The sequence below is a fragment of the Pelodiscus sinensis genome, chromosome 24, assembly GCF_052426305.1.
Source record: "Pelodiscus sinensis isolate ZL-2025 chromosome 24, ASM5242630v1, whole genome shotgun sequence".
Taxonomy (NCBI): Eukaryota; Metazoa; Chordata; order Testudines; family Trionychidae; genus Pelodiscus; species Pelodiscus sinensis.
Window position 1 is genome coordinate 6,699,373 of NC_143075.1, and position 22,248 is coordinate 6,721,620.

The following is a 22,248-nucleotide window of genomic DNA, read 5'->3' on the forward strand; positions in this document are numbered from 1 at the left end:
ATGCCAAGGAGAAGCTGAAGGCAAATCAGAGAAAGAGATGGCTTAATTATATTGCAGAGGAAGTGACCCAAACAGAGAGCACTCGTGACAGTTGGTAAAAGGTGGACAGGAACTTTTATGGATGAGGATGATGGACCATAAGAATGATTGCATATCTTGGTACTTTCACTGTCTTTTTTAAGTGTTTTGAAATCTTGCATCTTGATAGCTGCTGAAAAAAGAGGCATGCTGAGTAGAACTCTATGGCTGTTGTTAAGTTGCTGCACCAAAATACTCCCTCCTGTTGGCTGTTGCACTGCAGCAAGTTTTGCCTCAGTGTCCTCATTACTATCCCTTTGGTCTACTTCAACCATAAGATTGTCTAAGTCTTCCAGCCAAATCACTTTGCAGTCATGCCCCTTTCCAGGCCACAGAATCCTCTACCAAAGTCAAAAATAAATGTAAACAAAAAAAGTCTTCAAACAAGCTGTACTCAGCTGTCCACCTCTTCCTCATAAGTGAAACTAATCCACTATAGCTTGCCCCAATGCCTTGTATCAAGTTCCTGTGCCTTCAGGAGCTCCACTCTCCAAGTGCTGGCACACTCACTCTTCTTCTCACTTGGGATTGAGGCAAATTAGATCTTCTCTGGGCCCTTGTCTGGCTTCTAGCTTACCTCTGGAGTAGCATGACTATTCCGCTGCTTTCTCAGCCTTGTTTCACGGTGCTTATTACATAGAGGGAAGAACTTAGTTCGCCCTTTCCCAACCTGGCCTTTATGTAAATAAGCCCTATTCTCCTCCAGCTAGGCTCTGTCTCTAATTTGGCCTGCCCCACACTTCAGGTGTGAGCAGGATGGTTAATTGTTTCTCATATTAACTCTTTCCCACCATGTGTGGGATGAATACCCCATCACAATGGCACAATTGCATATAGTAAAGAAAGATGAAAGTCTCCTCTTTTTCAATACACCATAATATACCAAGTAGATATCTACGCTAGTCACTGTGAAAAGTCTTAAATTCAGATTTGTCACCTGTTCTGCTCTGTTGGTGGATGCAGTTATGTTAGTCTAGCATGGGGTGGCTGGCTGACAGACATTTTAATGACTGTGTTATCTAATGTTCTTCAGAGCAGGTGTAGATGTCACTGTGGCGGAAATGGAAGTGTCTGCTTACAGTATGTATATACTAGTTACCATCATCACTTCCTGGTTTGAAACTACATTGCTGTAGAAACGGTGGGATTTTTTTCAGAAGAGTGCCCTGCATAGTATTCTCTCTTTCCTCTAACTTCATCCCCTACACACACTTTTTTACAATTGAGATGATTTATTCTTCAATACATTTAGAGTATAGTAATAATAATTTTTCCCTCTGAAAGCTAAAGAATTATTGCCAAATCTCCACAGGCCTGTGTCGTTATTGAATGACCACTTGTTTTCTAGATGTTCTTTTAAGCATGATCTTTAACTCTACTGAAAGTAACATAGCAGTGTTGAAGTTACTAGCTTTTCCCCAGTAACTGCTTCTCAGATTGAATTCACATCTGTGTGATATCTTTCATATACTTCTTAGTGAAAGTTTAGACCTATGAGCACCATTTCAAGTGTTATTATGCAAAGACATATTTGGGGGACTTGGCGTATTCAGTATTTTCAAAATGAGTTCTACATCTTTTCTTTGAACTACTGTACTTGTTTTAACCATAGGAAGAGAGGCACTGGTTATACAAGAGCAAAAGGTTACATTTTAACTCATATTCTATAGTACTTTACTACATAAATAGTCCCACTGAAATTAATGGGACTATTTGTGAAATAAGGTGTTACTCAGTGTGAGTAAGGAATTAGAATCAGGTCCAAAATTACAGCTTTAATAACCACTATGTTTGTAACTAGTAAGCGGGTATAGCTTGTTCTATACAGAACATACATACCATTTATATACATAGATCATATTTCATCCAAATGTACTCCCTTCCTGACATCTATAGTTGTTGGTAACTCAGCTAATATTAACCAATAAATAAACTTAAGCTTTCTCTCCAAGAATAACTATCCCTGTAGTTTCTCCACTGAAAGGCCTCTGTCCTAAAACCAAGATCTTTGCTCAAAGAGCTACTCCCACCTCTCTGTCCCACATGGAGTTAATGAGTTGTACCTGCCATCAATGAATCAATAAAAATAAACTGGCATTGCCCTACAGGGTTTCAGCACCTGCTAAGAGGGTGGGACAATAGAAGAGCCTGCTCTCTGGACCATCATGAGCCTTTCACTCCATGTTTTGTAAAAATTGTATTCTGAAGCAAATTGTTTTGAAATTATTTCCATGGAAATAATGATAGAAAAATTAAAGTGAGTTGCTACAGAAACATTTCTGTAAAACTGTTTTTAACTGCCTGTGCTCACTCACTCGTGTTCTCTGATTTGGATACTAGTTGCTAAAGGTGGAAAGAGAGTTGAAGAATTCTTACCTTTAAGTCCATTTGGAATATTAAGGTGGCTTACATAAATTTTGAGTTATTGTAGCACTTTGTTTTCTGTAGAGTCACAAATTGAACAACCTGCCATAAAATAAATTTTAATTTGCAGTGGATCAGCATAGCAGAAGTAAGAGCATGTAAGACTTTAGAAGGTTTTTATTTTGCAGCTCCTCACACCTTGTGAAACTTATGGAGTAAGTGCCATAGACCGAGAGAGTCTGAAACACTACATATTTTTAACACTACATATAGCTATTGGCAAATATTATAGAAGTATCACTTCACTTCCCACACTTGAACTTTTGGTCATCTTTGTTGTGTTGCAAGTGTGAGTTACTGCTCCCCCGCCTATGACAGACTGTCTCACTATTCCTCTATTGCAAATAGCTGTGAATCCGACTGGAAAAGGATGTCTCTCATACCCCTCTAGTACTGATCCAAACAGAAGGTGATAGTTTAATACTGGGGATCTTAAGGTTCCAGTTGCTGAAAGAGGCAGAGGTCCTATGGAAAAATAATCTGATCTTGTAGTTTAATGAACCCCAGGGCCGCAACTCAGTTCTGGCATACCCTAACTTTTGAGTGTTTGATTTTGCAAACAGGGTTTTCTTTTTGTGTATAATATTATATAACTTGGGCCAAATTCAGCAATGGTGTAAGTCATTGAAATCTTTGGGACTGAATTTTTCCTAGTAAGCCACTCTTCACAGCCTGTATAAGGAAATAATGAGCAGTCCTGTGGCACCTTAGAGACTAACAAAAATATTAGGTCATGAGCTTTCATGGGTAAAACCCACTTCATCAGATGCGCTGGAGTGGAAATTACAGAATCCAGGGTCTAAATAACAGCAAAAGCAGTTAGTGTTAATTGTAGGACCAGTGTTAATTAAGCTAATTAAGTCAGGGTGAGTTAATGCTATGAATGGGACACATCCTGCCTGACTTAATTAGCTTCATTAACACTGGTTCTACAAGTGACATGTAACTGGTTTTGCTGTTATATAGACCCTGGATTCTGTAATTTCCACTCCAGCTCATCTGATGAAGTGGGTTTTACCCACGAAAGCTTCATGCCTTAATATTTTTGTTAGTCTCTAAGGTGCCATAGCACTGCTCTTCATTTTTAAAGTTACAGACTAACACGACAATGTCTCTAAGACTTGCGTAGGAAATGGTGTGACAAGTGGTAACTCATTCTCTGAATTTAAGTACAATGTAATATCTTCACAGAAGCACCTCTCATAATAACGCCCCACAGTAACAAACCTTCAGCAAGAAATACTTGATTCTCCATTTTCCTTAGAGGGTGTGCTATGGAGTGCCATGTAATCCTTGACCGTTGTGTGAACATGTTGAATGGGGGACCACACAACTGTTGGAAGGGTATTTATAAAGAACCTGGAGGGCCACCCACCCTGCTATTGAGAACCCTCTGGAATAATCCCTTCAATATAAATTAGTCTGTGTTGCAAATTTGAAATCAATGTGTTTCTATTTCAAGGGACAGTGGAGAAATGATGTATTCAATGGACAGGGCATTATAACTCATTGTTCTGGTGTCATCTATGATGGACTGTGGATCAATGGCTTCCCTGCTGGTACGTTCATTCATTATGCTATCCAGTTATTAACAAGACCTCAACATAATGCTTTGGCTGTCTCTCTGTTGATTAATATGATCTGGCTATAGTTTTAGCCTCTTCTGTGCAGTCAGTTTGACTGGAACATGTAGTTCATAAGAGTAAAAGCGGTAGCTATTTGAGTGGCACATTCGTGGGGGTAAAGCTATTAATTCGAACTAAATGTAGAACCACAATGGTATAAAATGTAGCTTTGGAATCTTTTTTTTAAGACTAATGTGCTCTTTTCATTTTAAAGCAAATCATGCATACATTTTTGGAGTTAAAGGCTATTACCTTATTCACAAAATTAATAATAGAGTAACTTTAAAAAACAAGTATTAAATTGTCCTGCTTAGAAAGCAGAGGTTGCAAATTGAAATTCATCTCTTCCACACTTCATTCTTCAGCATATTCCTAGCTGCTTTTTGTACTGTTTCACAAACCACCCTAGATAAAAATTAATTCAGAGATCATCTTACTTCATGTTTTAGAAATGTGCCACTCTGTAGTCTGTATGTCCGACTGTGAGTCTGTTTGCTCAAGAACTCCTCCTAAACAGTAAGAGCCAGGACCACCAAATTTGGTATGCAGCTTCCTTTTATCATAAAGCAAGGTCAGGGGTTGGTTTTGCCAGGACAATGGAATGTGCTTGGAATTTGATTGTTTCTCATAAAATGGAAAAGAAGAGGTCTGACAGGTGGGACAGTTATACTGCAGAATGTCCACAGGGGGCAGCAAGGGGCCACAGATGGGGACTGGGACTGTTATAACTCCATAGGGCCAGCAGGGGACACGGGTGGAGAAATGCATGGCTATCTACTAGATATTTCAGACAATTTGTCTGTCTGTCCCCCAGCTGAGGGACATGTACCCCTGCCTCGGATATACCTGCTGTAGCTGTAGCAACCATGAACAGGCACTCCTCATCTGGCCCCAAGCTGCTGCGTTGAGAGAGAGCTGTAATTGTCCTCTCTCCCTGGGGCAGTCTGCATCCAGGATCATTCCCACCCCCACCCATGAGCAATGGTTTAAATGAAGAAAAACAAAACTTATTTGAGTTAAGGACCCAAGCAATGCTGGGTAAATCTTCTAGTGTACTATGTTTCCAATAAATTCTGGTAGCTTTTAGAACATAATATATCATGGTTTTCATCCTGGAAATAGTAGTTGCAATATGGAAAGGTTTTATTTGCTGAAAACCTAATAAATAGCTAAAGCTGGATGGAAGAGAAGACCCCTAGAATTTTTCCATTTTCCTCTTTCAAGGGCCCTGAGTCAAGCCAGCCTCCTCTTATAACTGATGACTGGATCTGACACAGAAAATGCACATGGCTCATGGTGTCAAACTTCTAGAAGGAGTTTCAGTATTGCTTTCATACCTCATTTGATGGAAAGGGGAGAAATCTAGGGCAAAGGAAATAATCTCTTGTGTGTAGCATAGTTACGGCACCTTTGACTTCTCAGCAGTTTCAGAGATACACATAATTTATACATGTTTTCTCCTCAACCCTTCTGGTGTTAGCTAGAAATATATAAGAAGTACATTTTAACAAAGACTAGAAGAGGACAATTTAGTGGCCTGTTGGAGCTGTTTGGGGAGGTTGTTCTATGTGTGTTAGGAGTAGCATGAAGGAAATCTGAAATGGGTTGTAGAAGAGAATAAGTGGGTACTATAATTTGTAGAATTATTATTATTATTTATTATTGTTTGTATAGCTATAGTCATGAATCAGACCCCGCTGTCCTAGGCATCTAAGTAAAAGGAAAAACTATGTAGCACTTTAAAGACTAACAAGATGGTTTAATAGGCGATGAGCTTTCGTGGGCAAAGCTCATCACCTATTAAACCATCTTGTTAGTCTTTAAAGTGCTACATAGTCTGATCTTGCTAAAACAAAAGGAAAAACTAACACAGCTACCTCTCTATTATTATCTAAGTACGAGATAAGAGACAATACATAAATAACAATCAACAGAACGAGGCATATAAGAAAAATAGGAGGCAGAATCAGTCAGCATGATTGTCTCAGCACACCAACAGCCTAATGTTCTCAAGGTTTGGGTTTTTGTTTTTTTGGTAGGCGTTATGGAAAAGGAGAATTTTTTGAAGGAGGATAATGAATTTCAGGTGTTTCTGGGAGGTGCCCCCCAGGCATAAAAGAAGGCATGGGAAAAGACAGTAAGGTGCTTGTTCGAAAATTTACCTGGTGAATGATAGAGACCGATATTGTGTCAGTCAGAGACAAGAGTTGATCTTGTGGTAGTGAATGAGAGATGATATGCAGGGTGCACTGAAAACGAAGAGGAGTAGCTTATGTTTGATGCCATACAGTTGGGAGAGCCAGTGGAAGGGTGGAAAGAAGTAAGACAGCCAACACAACAGGGTAGGAAAGTGATCTTTGCAGCACCATTCTGAGTGTATCTGAGCAGGGCAAGGTTGCATTTGTCAGGGCCAGAGAGAAGGAAGTTGCTGCAATCAAGACCTGATATGATAAAAGCTTGGATGAGATTTTTAGTTGTGTGGATAGATAGGAAAAAATAGTGTATATGTCCCTTTCATATGACATAGCTATATATTTTAATACCTCTAGCCAGGGTAATCCTGGATGCATGTAAGCTGGAAAAGGATTGATTTAATTCCCTCACCCTGTGAAATGCCCATTAATATCATTCACTTTTCCAGGAATCTGAAACTGAGACAAGGTTAATCCAGTCCTAAAAATCAGAGGTACAAAAGAGCAATAAAGGTCAACTAGCTTATTCCCCTCCTTCCCTATGATACCGTTTCCTGACAAGCATTCAGAGAGGTAGCCATGTTAGTCTATTTCAGCCAAAACAATGAGGAGTCTGGTGGCACCTTAAAGAATAACAAATTTATTAGGACATAAACTTTTGTGAGATACAGCTCACTTCCTCAGAGGCTTGAAGTGAAAGAAAGGCCAGGATACAGAGATGGGAGTGTACCATCAGTGCTAATTAAATCAGCGTGGATGTGGCTCCCCTCCAACAGTGATGAGGAAGCAAGGCTATGTCTAGATTACACTGATCTATCAGAAGAAGGCACGCAACATGCGCTCCGCAATTTGCATACTTTTTTCTGATAGTTTTTTCGGAAAAGGCTTTTCTGAAATTTGGCCTGTTTACACTGGGCCAAATTTCAGAAAATCTTCCTCTTTCAGTAGAGCCCTTCTTCCTTATGGAAAGAGGAAGACAGGGCTTCAAAAGAATGCGTTTGCTCATCCACAAAAAAAAGCGGTAGAGCAGACGTGTTTCCTAGACGCATCCCGGAAAAACCCCATAGTCTAGAAATAGCCTAAGCGTACCTGAAGGGGAAAACATGAAGGGGAAATTACTTATTGTAATGAGAGAGCCATTCTTTCTGACTGTGTCAAATTTGCATATGAATTCCAGATCAGCAGTTTCATGTTGAGATCTATGTTTTATTTTGATTTTTTTGCCTGAGAATGGCAAAATAATAAGCACTGTAAACAAAACCGAGTCTAGACAACTGTCATTCCAGTTTTCAGACTGATATCTGATCGACAGACATGTTTTTTCACTAGTGCAAAAATCACACTGCTTTTTAATTGTACTTTACACGTAATCCAAAATTTCTCCCCAAATGGTAAACAAACTGCACTACCAAAATGATTAATCTCTGTGATGGAAGGGGGCACTTAATAGTATAAAGCATACTTCAATGAAGGTGGGGAAGATAAATTTTGACTTGGGTCACAAGGATAAAACCATTTAATTTCAAAGTTCTAATTGAAATGATCACACACAGTAAATGTAATGGAACTATTTCTGAAGGATGAAGGGCTAAATTAACCACCTTGGGACCTGAAGTTGGGGCTGTTGAGAATCTAGGTATCCCTCTTAATCACCAAAAATCTCATCCACCTCCTATGAAAACAAGTGAAGAGAGACTCCCATTGACTTCAGTAGGAGTTATATTAGGACCTAAGACACTCTCCACCCCTATTTCTGCACGTTTTGTTTGACCTATGTCCACTAAAGGGCGTGACTGATCTTTTACCAACCGCCAATGAGAAGATGTATAAGCAACTTGTAAGGCTATTGATGCCTGAGGTCTACTACCAGCAATTCATTAATCTGGTTGGGAGATACAATCATAAAGGATGCTCCTAGAGCAGGGGTGGCCAACCCGTTAGAGACAAAGAGCCAAAATAGTGGTGGATAGAGTGCGAAAAGCCACATACCGGGGGGGAGTGGAGTTGTTGAGAAAAAAAACCCCACGCCTAGGGTGCCGATACACCGTCCCAGGGCATACGATCACAAAAAAAGCACTGGGAAGGGGTGAGAGGTGGTGAAAGCTCTGGGAGGGAATTTGGGTGCAGGAGGAAGTAGAAAGAGGATGCTGGCTCAGGGAGGGGGCTCCAGGCTGGAGAGTGTTGGGGTCAGGTGGAGGGTTGGAGTGCTGACCAAGCCTCAGGCTTGTGGCTGAGAGAGTGCAAAAATTTGGCCTGGGGTGCATGAGGGGCTCAGGGCAAGGAGACTGGGAGTATGATGGGCTCAGGACACAGATTTGCAGTGTGTGGATGGTGCAGGAGTATAGTGGCAGAAGACTAAGGATGTGGAGGTGCAGGAGTTTGGGGATGTGAGAGGCTCAGGACAGGGTTCCAGTGTATGATAGGCTCAGGTTTGGGGTCGGGGGGGGGGGGTGCAGGAGTGTTATGATGCTGCAGCCAGATGGGGGCTTGGCCCCAATTTGGGGACTTGTTGGTCTCAGAAAGCGCACTGGCTGCTCTTCTCCTCCCATCCCCTCCCCCAGGCACCCCCTGCTCTAACCCAATCCCCCTCCCCTTCCCCAGAGCCAGGCACTGACCCCCCTCAGACCCATCTCCCTCCCCTTCCCCAGAGCCAAGCACTGCCCCTGCCCCAATCCCCCCCCCCCAACCTACTTCTCAGGTCCTGTAGGCAGAGCCGCCGCTGCCACAGCCATGTGCGTCTCCTTCCAGGTGCTGGGGCGCGTGCGCTGAGTGGCTGGCCTTGAAACATGCTGGCTGGGATGCCATGCGCAACCCCCCTCAACCCAAACTCTCTCCCCTCCCCTTCCCCAGACTAGAACCAGGCACCTCCCCCCCCTCCCCCACTCTAACCCAATCCCCTTCCTCCTCGCTCTAACCTAATCCTCAGGTCCCGGAGCTGCCGTCGCCACTACAGCCGTACATCTCCCTCCAGGCACTCGGGTGCTTGCGCTGAGAAGCCAGCACGTCATACGCATCTTCCCAACCCAATCCCCCTCTCCTTCCCCAGAGCCAGACACCTCCCCTCCCCGCTGTAACCCAATCCCCCTGTCCCGCAACCTTATGCTTGGGTCCTGGAGCCAGAGCTGCTGCTATCACCATGCACATCCGGGATGCCATGCACATCCCTCACACCCAATCCCCCTCCTCTCCTTTCCCCTCCCCTTCTCCAGAGCCAGGCATCTCCCCCCTGGCTCTAGCCCAATTCCCCTCCCCCACTAACCTTATGCCCAGGTCCTGGAGCCACCGCTGGCGCCACCTCTGCACCTGAGGCCCTCGCCACTGCCGCTGCCTGTGCTTAGCAGCCAGCTCTAGCACGTGAAGGCTGGGACACTGGGTGCAACCCGACCTGCACGTGCAGGATATGATGTAGTGTGCTGGGGACTGTGAGCAGAATGGCGCAGGCTGTGAGCACGCATGCAGCTCACAGCAGCCCAGCCGTGAGAGCGGCTGACCCGAGCAGGTCCAGGCTCCATCCCGGTTCCGTCAGGAGCCGCAATTTTTTATTTTTTTTTAAGCGGCATGTGGCTCATGAGCCTCGGCTTGGCCACCGCTGTCCTAGGCCAATGGTTCTTCTTCGAGTGATGTCCCCGTGGGTGCTCCACTGTAGCACCCCAGTGCCGCAGGATGGAGATGTTCAAAGCTGTACCCGACCGGACCGCACATGCGTGGCAGGGTGTCTCGCGGCATTCGCAGTCTCCCGCGCTGTGTGATCCGGTCCCAACCAGTTCCTCTTCAACCGCCTCAGGCTGCAGATGGAGCAGACCTTCTCTCCTTGTTATCCACTGTTTGTGAGACAAAACTGTTAATTCTTCAACTTACCTTTAGTTAATACCTGTTCCCATTACTCTTCTTCTTCTTCTTCTTCTTCTTCACGTTTAAAAAAAAAAATTTCTTCATATATCTTATTTGAACTCTCTACGGCTAAGTTTCTGTTCTCCCCCCATTACCGTTCTTGTATATAGTTTAAAAAAAAAAAAACAATAACACAAGTCTTTCACTCTCTCCTAAGATGTCTGGACCCCCTGGATTAAAAAAATGCTCCCAATGCTGCGACGCCATGCCGGCCTCCGATGGCCACAAGTCATGTATCCATTGCCTGGGTGAGAGCCATGTGCTGCAGAAATGCGTGCACTGCTCTAAGCTAACAGTCAGGGCTCGCCGTGACTGGGAAATGTGGCTGAGGATGATTTTATTTGACAAAGCCCTTCAGCCCCAGGGATCTCCCTCACCACTGAGCACAAATCAACAGCCGCAAAAGAGGAGTGCTTCCTCCCCAACTCGGGTACCCCCAAAGAAATCTAAGCCATCCCCAGCCAGATTGTTGCCCTTATCTCAGGGCAAGCCTAGTTCAGGAGCAAAGTCAGCCGCCTCCTCTAGCACTGCTCAGCCTTCTGTTAAGGTTTCCAAAAAGGCATAATTGCCTGGAACATCGGGTCACTTAGCTGCTGCTTCCACAACAGCGGCACCGACAATTTCAGCACCGCAGCCATCGGCACCGTCTGCAACAGTGGAACCTCAAACACAATCGCACCGACCAGAGCTCCTCCAGCACCAGAACTGGATTCTGCACCGACTTGGGCATGGGAGCAAACAAGCCAGACGCCGGCACCGGAACTGGAGGAACCTGCCCTAGTTCGAGACCACATGGCACCGTCTACAGTGCGGAACTGTGAGCCACTAACTCCTCCGCGGCACCATCGGCCTGCGGCCGTGATACGGAGCGGAGACGAGACGCACCGCCTCGGCCTCATTAACACGCGGTCCCCCTCTTAGTGCCGGAACACATGGGACCGGCTTCGGCACACCCAGTACCCTCGATGCCGCAAACATCCGCACCGGCTAAGGCACGAGCGAAGACCCATCATCTCCGTAATCCATCACCGCCATTGCCGCTTTTGACATTCTCACCGGCTCCATCGCCCTCTCCACCATCACCAACGAGCAAAAGATCTCCATGGCTTTCCCGAATATATACTTCAGCGGATAGACTACCATCACCGTTCTTAATGCATGCAAGGGCTGCCATGAGACTGTCATTGTTCCTCTGCTTCTCCATCACCTCTTCCTAGACGATCTTATTCTCTGTTTCCATCACTTCACTCTCGGAAATCTTACTCCAGGCATGATTATACCAGCTACCACCCATATAGGCGTTGTCTATCTCAGTCCTCATGCCATCATAGAGACCGCTATGACTCTTATCGCCATTGTAGGGACTGCCCACCTCGTTACCTTTCTGCATCCCCACCGAGATCCACGATGGGATATTCATCCTCCACGCATTCTTCACTCTCGGCTACCGTATTCTCTGAACAGGATCCACCTTCCACCTACCCTCCCCCATCTGAGCAGAGTGAGATGCAACCGAATACGATGGATGCACAGCCACCGGAGGCATCCCCAGTGAATCGGTCCTCCTCACCAGATGAGGCAGTTATACCTGGTGGTGTTTCTCCACCAGATGATGTGAGGACATTTCAAGATCTTTTTAAAAGAGTTGTGGCCTCACAGCAAATACAATTGCAAGAAATTAAAGAGAAACAGCATCGCCTGTTAAAAAATTTACAAACAATGCTCCCAACCAACAAGCATGCCAATAAAAAGTACTTTGTCCCCACTAAGGGCTCAGAGTTCTTGTTTTCTCACCCACAACCCAGCTCCCTTGTAGTTGATGCAGCCCATCAGAGGGCAAAGGTACCTCAATTTAAAACTAATCCATCAAAGAGGTGAAAAGATTGGATTTATTCGATAGAAAGGTATACACTTCCTCCAGTCTACTACTAAGAATAGCGAATTACCTTGCTCACCTATCCAACCATAATTTCGACAATTATGCTAACTTGACTCCATTAATGGAAGCGTTGCCAGAGTCCAAAAGGCCGCTTCTCAAATCCATCGTCCAGGGTTACACATCCACGCAAGCAAGCCTACAAATAGCGATGGATGTCGCCGACACTGCAGCTTGAACCACCGCCACTGCTGTGGTGATGAGAAAGGCCTCTTTCCTATAGTCAGCTGCAGTTTCTAGAGAATTACAAACAAAAGTAGAGGACTTAACCTTTGATAAAGACAAATTATTTGGTGAGCATACAGATTCTGTATTACAGTCCAGTAAGGACTCTAGAACAATTCTAGATCACTAGGAATGTACACCCCACCGTTCAGGAGAAGACGTTATACTCCATTTAAAAGATGTTATGATTATTTTCACACCAGACAGCAGTGGCAGCATCAGCCACAACAATTCGATTAACCACGCCACCCACACCAACAGAGACCTCTGAGACATAGGAATCTGGCCAACCGTGTGCAAACTCAATTGAGCAACAAGCAGCACGTTTGAGGTGTTGCTTGAGAGCAGGCAGGCAACCCCATCAGACCTCCATATGTTTCACCACCGGCTGAGGCCTTTCTACCATCAATGGCTCAACATTACCACCAACAGATGGGTTCCCGAAATAATTTGGTCAGGGTACGCCATCCCATTCTTATCTCTCCCTCCCACAAACCCACCATCCCTGTCCTTTTTCAGGGACCCATCTCACGAGGGCTTATTACGCACCGAAATTACTCACCTGCTTCATATCGGTGCCATAGAAAAGGTTCCTCCTGAATTCCAAGGGAGAGGATTCAACTCCCACTACTTTCTAGTTCAAAAGAAAACCAGTGAATAGAGACCTATATTGGACCTCTGACAGCTAAACAAACACCTCCGCAAACAGCACTTCAAGATGGTGACCGTGGCCTCCATTCTTCCCACATTGGAGTGGGGCGATTGGTTTGCCGCTCTCGACTTCAGAGACGCTTATTTTCACGTAACAATTCATCCCACCCACAGGAGATTTCTATGATTCACAGTTGATACAGACCACTTTCAGTACCGAGTCTTGCCCTTTGGCCTTGCTTCCGCACCCAGGGTCTTCACAAAGACATAAGCAGTTGTTGCTGTGCATCTTTGACGCAAAGGGGTAATAATATACCCTTACCTAGATGATTGCCTCCTCAAAGCATGCTCATTGACGGATGAGAAATGCTGCGAGTTACAATCAAAACCTTCCTTCTCTTAGGCTTCCTTATCAACAATGACAAATCCATTCTTCGACCAACCCAAAATATAGAATTCATAGGGTCTCGTCTGGACTCCATTTCAGCAAGAGTTTACCTGCCTACTGACAGATTTCAGGCAATACAAGCACTGCTGGATGAGCTCCTCTACAAACAAATGATCCGTCCAGGTTATAACAGTGCTCAAGCTGATGGGCCATATGGCCTCAACAACATAAGTTGTACCCTATGCCAGATTACACTTCCAACCACTACAGCGTTGGCTCCTAAAGATCTACAATCCGACAAGGCACAATATGCACCGAACAATGACTATTCCCGAAACAATCAAAGCATCCCTCCACTGGTGGACCAGGGACAACAGCTAGCTCTCTGGTACCCCGTTTAGACAGCCCCCACCTCGATACCACATAACTACAGATGCGTCTCTTATCGGCTGGAGGGCCCATATGGGCAATCTTTCCTTTCAAGGCTGCAGGTCTCCACAGGAGTCTCTGCTACACATAAATCTTCTAGAGGTCAGAGTGGTCACCAATGCCTGCAGACATTTTCACGTACACCTCCTCAATTCTACGGTCACTATCTTCACAGACAACATAGCAACCATGTACTACATAAATCATCAAGGCAGTGCACGATCCCAATCGCTCTGCGCAGAGTCAATCCGATTATGGAATTGGTGCATTGCCAATGGCATAGCCCTTGTGGCATCCTACTTACCTGGCATCACCAACACAATAGTGGACTCCCTCAGCAGGAATTTTGCAACAGACCACGAATGGGAAATTCACCACGGAGTCCTTCATTCCATATTTCGGCGATGGGGCACCCCTCAAGTGGACTTATTCGCCACGAATACCAACAAAAAGTGTCACTGTTATTGCTCCAGAGTCGGTCTCGGCCCCAATTCTCTGGGGGATGTCTTCCTACACTACTGGGGGGGGGGTTCCCCTCATGTACGCTTTTCCACCTACGCCTCTTGTCTCTAAAGTCCTCCAAAAAAAATGGACAAAGCAACCATGATATTAATATCCCCGCGTGGGCACGCCAACATTGGTATCCACTCCTCCTCCAACTAGTGCGATACCCTCCGTACCATCTCCCGTTAATCCTGCACCTCCTCGCTCAGAAGCGGGGCTCTCTCCTGTATCCGCAGTTACACTCCCTGCACCTTGCAGCATGGTACTTAGTTGGCTAAATGAATCTGAGACTCTTTGCTCTAAGTAAAGAACATTCTCCTTCACAGCAGAAAGCACAACATGTGATCTACTTACCTTGCAAAGTGGACACGATTTTACTTCTTGGTGTTCTCAGCAACGTATAGATCCTCATGCAGCCCCCATCCATGTCATCCTGGACTATATAATGCACCTAAAACAGAATGGACTAACCTTGGCATCTCTTAGAGTTCATCTCGTGGCACTCACAGCTTTTCGACACCCGATTGACGGTGCTTCGGTGTTTGCCCATCCTCTCAGTAAGAGATTTCTTAAGGGCCTAATGAACATAGATCCACCCACACGGGCTGCCCCTCCCTTTTGGAGCCTAGACTTGGTCCTTTGGGCTCTTACAGCACCGCCCTTTGAGCCCCAAGCTACGATTCCTCTCCAGACTCTTACAATGAAGTTGGTCTTCCTCATAGCCATAACTTCCACATGACGAACGAGTGAGATTTCAGCTCTGATGGCAGTACCTCCGTATACCACCTTCAAAAGAGACAGTGTGATCCTCCAACATCACCTGGCATTCATCCCTAAGGGGTCCTCAGAATTCAACCTTAATGAACCAGTAGTGCTACCTGTTTTTTTCCTCAAACCTCATGCATCACCACATGAGACACTCTTACAGACTCTTGCATGTAGAATAGTAATAGAGATGTACCTGTATTAGTCTAGTCCAGCTGAAACAAAAAAACAGGACTATGTAGCACTTTAAAGACTAACAAGATGGTTTATTAGGTGATGAGCTTCCATGGGCCAGACCCACTTCCTCAGATCAAATTCTGGAAGAGAATTGGCACGACCATATATACCAAAGGGATACAATCAAAAAAAGTGAACACACATAAAAAGGACAAATCAAATTTCAGAACAGAGGGTGCATGATGGGGGGAGGTAAATGTCTGTGAGCTAATGATATTAGAGGTGATAATTGGGGAAGCTATTTTTGTAATGGGTAAGATAATTAGCGTCTTTATTAAGACCCCAGCGTAAAGTGTCAAATTTAAGCATGAATGACAGTTCAGAGGTTTCTCTTTCAAGTCTGGTGTTAAAATGCCTTTGAAGTAGTATGCAGGTAATCAAGTCGTTGAGACAATGCCCTTTCTGGTTGAAATGGCAAGAAATTGTTTTTTCTTTGTGATACTGTCTGATATCCGTTTTGTGTGCATTGATTCTTTGGCGAAGCGTCTGAGACATTTGTCCAATGTACATAGCAGACGGACACTGTCGGCACATGGTGACATAAATTATATTTCTGGATGAGCAGGAATATGTGTTCTTGATCTTATAACTGAATTGGTTAGATCCAATAATGGTGTCAGCAGAGTAAATATGTGGACAAAGCTGGCAACGGGGTTTGTTGCAAGGAAAAGTTCCAGGGTTGGTATTAGTGTGATAGTTGGTAAGAATCATCTTGAGGTTAGGTGGTTGTCTGTAGGAGACTATGGGTCTGTCGCCCAGAGCCTCTCGGAGTGTAGTATCCTGTTCCAGTATAGGTTGTAGTTTATTGATAATGTATTGGACGGGTTTAAGTTGGGGGCTATAGCTGATGACAAGTGGTGTTCTATTGTTGGCTTTCTTGGGTCTGTCTTGAAGTAGATGGTTTCTGGGTATTCGTCCGGCTCTTTCAATTTGTTTTTTTATTTTTCCGGGTGGGTAATTGAGGTTTATAAATGCTTGGTAGAGATCCTGAAGTTTCTGGTCTCTGTCAGTGGGATTAGAGCAGATGTGGTTGTATCGAAGGGCTTGGCTATCGACGATGGATCGTATGGTGTGTTCTGGATGGGAGCTGGAGGCATGAAGGTAACTGTATGAGTCAGTGGGTTTTCTGTAGAGAGTGGTGTCTAATTTATCATTGGTGATTTGTACTGTGGTATCCAGGAAATGGATCTCTAGTGTAGAATGGTACAGGCTGAGATTGATGGTGGGGTGTAGGTTGTTAAAATCTCTGTGGAATGTCTGCAGTGTTTCTTGGCCATGGGTCCAGATCATAAAGATGTCAACGATGTAGCGTAAGTAGAGAAGCGGTAAAAGGGGACGGGATCTGAGGAAACGTTGTTCTAAGTCAGAAAGGGCATTGTCTCAACGACTTGATTACCTGCATACCACACACTCTTGACGTCTGTAGGGCCCTACCCTTTTACATAGAATGCACTAGGACTCTTAGGAAGACGGATAGATTAATAGGGGCTCCCCTTTTGAGCGTTCAGCAATGGAGACGGTCTTCACAGTGTATTTCCAACATTATTGTTTCCTGCATCACCAAACACTATGCTGCACGAAATGTGCCACTCTCACTACGCCGTAGAGCTCACTGATTTTTTAAAGAGTGTCCCTCTTTCTGATATTTGTAGGGCAGCCACTTTGGCTTCTCATGACACGTTTGTCAAACATTACACCATTCAATGCAGATGGCTCCCGGTTACCTCCGTAGCATATGCTGTCCTTTCTTCCAATAATAAATAAGTAGCCTCCGATCCCCACCTTTCTTTCCATGGGTGGGTACTGCTACTCAGTCACCTACAGTGGAGCACCCACGGGGACATCACTCGAAGAAGAAAGCGAAGTTACTCACTTTGGTGCAGTAACTGTCATACTTCGAGATGTGTGTCCCCGTGGGTGCTCCACTACCCACCTGACTCCCCACCTTGGAGTCTGTTTCTCTTTATTGCAGATCCTGAGGCGGGTCAAAGGAACTGGTTGGGATCAGATCGCGCAGCACGGGAGACAGCGAATGCCGCAAGACGCCTTACCGCGCATGCGCGGTCCGGTCAAGTACAGCTTTGAACATCTCCATTCTGTGGCACCGGGGCAAGCCCAGGACCCACAGTAGAGCACCCACGGGGGGACACATCTCGAAGAATGACAGTTACTGCACCAAGGTGATTAACTTCGCTTTCTTTGGAGGAGTGGGAGCATTTTCTCTGCTAATTAGAGAATAATTCAGATATGTTTCATGTTGCAGCTCAAGCAAAGAAGATAGTAATTTTGGGCCCAGAAGTTATTGATGTAATTCAAGGGTCTGCTATCACCCTTCATGTCCAGCTACAGAATGAAGAAGGAGAGGTTTCAGAATGTAAGACCATGTATAGAGATATTTTCTGCCATATAAAATGTTTCAAAATTATAAATAGAGCATGAAAATACCAAAATATGTCATTAAATTATATTTTCCTTTTACATTTATGATAGTTTTTGTTCCAGGCCTTTTATGGTGCCTATAATTTTGCTTTGTACCACTCAGATATATAGCTGCTACCTCAAAGGAAATGGTTTGTAGAATCGTTTAAATTTGGGATGTTCTGTAATTCTGTTGCAAGGCATCAGAAGTCATTGCGAATTACCCAAAGGTACAAATGTACACACATCCTTCTTTCAGAAAACAATAATATGTAAGTAATCTATGCAATAGGCAATGGTATCATATTGGTAGCATCTGAAGAAATAAAGTTCTTCTTCGGGTAGTGTCCCCGTGGGTGCTCCACTTTGGGTGTCGGGCTCGTCCCGGCGCTGCAGTTCGGACATGTTTCAGCTGTTGTTCACTGGACCGCACATGCGCAATGGCCATCTTGCGGCTTTTTGCACCGTTTCTGGTCTCGCAGTCCAGCTCTCGCCATTCTTCCTGACCGTCTTCGGGCGCAGACGGAGAAACAGCTCTCTCTCATGTTAATCCTGTCAGGACTGAGAGAGGAGAGTATTGTACATAGCTTATTAGTTAGTTAATTAGCCAGTTTCTGTAGTTCTTATAGTAGTTAGAGTTAGTTCAGTCAGTTATCGTCTTTAAAAAAAGAAAAGTTCCTTCACCATGCCTAGCTCACCAGGCTTCAAAAAATGCCTAACATGCTGGGACTCAATGCCTGTGTCTGACGGGCACACTTCATGTATAAAGTATCTTGGGAAGGGACACATCCCCCAGAAGTGCCAGCACTGCTCTAAGTTGAAAGCAAGGGCACGCTGCGACCAGGAGATGCGGCTTAAAATGCTTCTATTTGACAAGGCACTTCGTCTGCGGGTGGAAACCACAGCTCAACTGCCATCTCTCCCAGCCACAGCTCGTCGGCTCTCCCCAGTAGCAACAAGCTCCAGAAGGAGTCGTTCCCCGTCTCGTTCCTTGCCAGCGCTGAGTGTGAGCACGGTAGATAAACTGGGCACTTCTGGAACAGCGGCAACCTGAAAGCCGCATAAAGAGAAGCCGATGCGAAGTACATCGGCACTGAGCTCAGCGGTGAATACGGCACCAAGAACCAAGTTGGCACCGAAGCCGGCACCGCCCCCAGCACTGACATTGGCGAGGTCGGCGCCTTCTCCTCCGGCATGCAATCTCCTGGCACCGACTCTGGCACATGCGGCACCCACTTCTCCGGTGCCCAGCCTCCCAGCACCGATGCTGGCACCAGAGACACCATCGATACAACAGGCACCTCTCTCTCCAGCACTGATAACCTCGGCACCGGAATGAGCTGTGCCATCTCATCAAACATCAGCATCGGTGCTGATATCACGGTCACGGACACAGTCGGAACTGACGCACACGGCGCTGGAGCAACTGATGCTGATTCGCTTTTCTCTAATACCACCATACTCCTGGAGGAGTTCAACATCTGGCACAACTCCACCTACACCTTTGATGAAATGTTCTCCTTCATCCACGCGCGGTCAGGGACCACTAATCCCAGAACTGGCGACTTTATCCCCCGAACCTCCTTCTCCACCTTCAACCAAACATGACTCAAGATGACCACAGTGTAGTGTCTCCCCTCCACCAAGACGCTACTACCACCATTATTACCGGTCACCATCTCCTTGCTGCTCTCACTGCAGATCCAGCTCTCCAAGGTCTCCCACTTACTCGAGGAGTTCGAGATACAGGGATGACTACAGGCACAGATACCATCCTAGCTATGGCGATTGTTGGCGTTCACACCATGGCCACCAAGCCAGTTATTCCTGCTTTATCTGCTCTTCACCGTCACCAGCTCCATCAGTGGCCACTCACTGCAGGAGCAGATCTTCCACTCCGACACTACTCAGACCACCAACTCCATCCAGTGACCAGGCACCAGCAGAACAGCCCACCATGGAGATACCACAAACTTCAGAAGTAGAGGCATCACAACAAGCCTCCCCCATGGATGTAACTTCCTCTTCACCGGACGATGCCATCCTTATCGGAGATACTTCACCATCTGATGACCTCAAAGAATTCCAAGACCTCTTCCGCCGGGTAGCCGATACACAGAATGTAAAGCCAACGGAGGTTCAACAAAAACAACACCGTCTGTTGAGAAATTTACATCCTTCCTCCCATTCATCTAAAGTCGCTCTTCCTCTGGACGAGGCCATATTTGAAATCGCCAACTGCGTATGGCAGACCCCTGCCATGGCCCCACCGACAAATAAGAAGGCTGACAAAATGTATTTTGTCCTGGCCACTGGGATGGAATTCTTCTTTAACCATCCCCAACCTAATTTGCTGGTTGTCCACACGGCGCAACAACGGGCTAAAACCCTCCAGTACAAAGCGACTGCTGGGGATAAAGATGATAAGTGCCTAGACCATGGGTTCCCAAACGGGGGGGGCGATGAAGAAATTCCAGGGGGACACAAGGCGACCCAGCCTCACCCCCCCCATCAATCCCACCCCAAGTTTTGCTGCTATTTTTCTTGGAGGAGGGGGCGTGAGGGTTTCTCAAAAATCAAAAGGGGGCATGATGCCGAAAAGTTTCGGAACCACTGGCCTAGACCTTTTTGGAAGGAATGTGTACTCCTCAGTCACGTCCATACTCCAAATGGCCAACTACTCAGCGCTGTTAGCCAATCATAACTTCGACAATTACACGAAGTTAGTCCAACTGCTCGAACACCTGCCTGACACAAAAAGACAGCTTCTCAAGGCTATTATTCAAGAAGGCTATACCACTTCTCGTTCAGCGCTCAACATTGCCCTTGACACAGTAGATGCAGCAGCAAGAACGACAGTGACATCTGTAGTAACGCGCAGGGCCTCGTGGCTCCACAAAGTGGCTGTTCTGAGGGAACTTCAGTCGAAGGTTGAAGACCTACCATTCGACACACAAGGTCTCTTTGCAGACAAAACATACCAGTTGCTTCATTCTGGCAAGGATTCGCGTACCACCCTAAGTATCTTAGAAATGTATACGCTGCCATACTGATGCAAAAAGTATACATCCTATCAAAGACAGAGACCGTTCCCTTACGCACAGCCACGGCAATATGACCAACAACGCCCTAAGCAGCGTCCTTAAAAACGATGCCCCCAGGCCACTAGACCTACAACTCAGCCACAATTCAAACAGCAAGTTTGACGTGTTGATTGAGGGATTGCAAACCATTCCAATACTGTCTGCCTCGACTGCCAGCACTGCAGTTCTCCACCCCCGCTTGCGTCCCTTTCAACATCATTGGGCTGCAATAACAACAACAGATGGGTCATGCAGCTCATAACAACGGGCTACGTAATCCCCTTCACATCCCATCCTCCAACCACCCCTCCCCTCCCGTCCCTTTTCAGGGACCCATCTCATGAGCTCCTCCTCAAGCAAGATATAGATCACCTCCTCAATATCGCAGCAATAGAGAGGGTGCCGCAATCCTTTCAGAGGAGAGGGTATTACTCTTGCTATGTTCTGACACAGAAAAAGTCCGGCGGTTGGAGGCCCATACTAGACCTCTGTCGTCTCAATTATTATGTGTGGAAGCAGCGATTCAAGATGGTGACCCTCACAACCATCATACTGGTGCTTGAGCAAGAAGACTGGTTTGCATCCCTCAGTTTACAAGATGCTTATTTCCATGTCATAGTGCATCCTGCCCACAGGCGCTTCCTGTGCTTCCTGGTAGGCTCCGAGCACTACCAGTACAAGGTGCTGCCATTCGGCCTTTCATCAGCCCCAAGGGTGTTTTCCAAGACACTGGCGGTAGTAGCAGCTTTTCTACATTGCCTAGGGATCATTATCTTCCCTTACCTGGACGATTGCCTCCTCAGGGCCTCGAATGCGGTCACCACAACAAGATGGCTCTTCGATACCTTAGGCCAGGCATGTCCAAAGTCCGGCCCGCGGGCCAATTGCGGCCCGTGTTCCGGTTTAATACGGCCCCCGCTTCCTCCCCCTCTCCTGGCTCCCCGGCGCTCTTTTGAACTGGCGTGCTCAGCGCGCTGCTTCTGGCCGCGCCGCCGCCGCCCATGGCCTCCGCGGTCCTAGAGCCTGCCCTGTAGGGCACGTCTGCAGCCCCGCTCCCCCGCTCGGCTGCGGGTTCGCCCTGCCCCCGGGCCGCTGTGAGGCCGGCGTGTCCTGCGCTCTCCGCCCGCCTCCGACCCCGCGGGCCCTCCGCCTTGGGGCTGAGGGTGCGGGGACGGCCCTCACGCATGTTCACTTCTTCAAATCTGGCCCTCTTTGAAAAAAGTTTGGACACCCCTGCCTTAGGCCTTATAATCAATATCCAAAAGTCGTCCCTTGTACCTCAACAGACTATAGACTTTATAGGCGCTTGTCTTGATTCCGTTACAGCATGCGCTTACCTATCCATTTCCAGACTTCATATGATTCAAGATCTCATTCAGGTTCTCACTACCAGTCTCACAGT

At 46.1% G+C, this 22,248-nt stretch overlaps 1 protein-coding gene across 1 annotated transcript in view; it reads left to right on the forward strand.

Moving 5' to 3' along the window:
• Positions 1-22,248, forward strand: part of MORN1 (MORN repeat containing 1) — a 178,143-nt gene that overhangs the window by 33,800 nt on the left and 122,095 nt on the right. Inside the window, 2 exon segments of the mRNA XM_075906074.2 lie at positions 3,965-4,061; positions 17,609-17,719. Of these exon segments, the coding sequence (XP_075762189.2) occupies positions 3,965-4,061; positions 17,609-17,719 (208 nt within the window).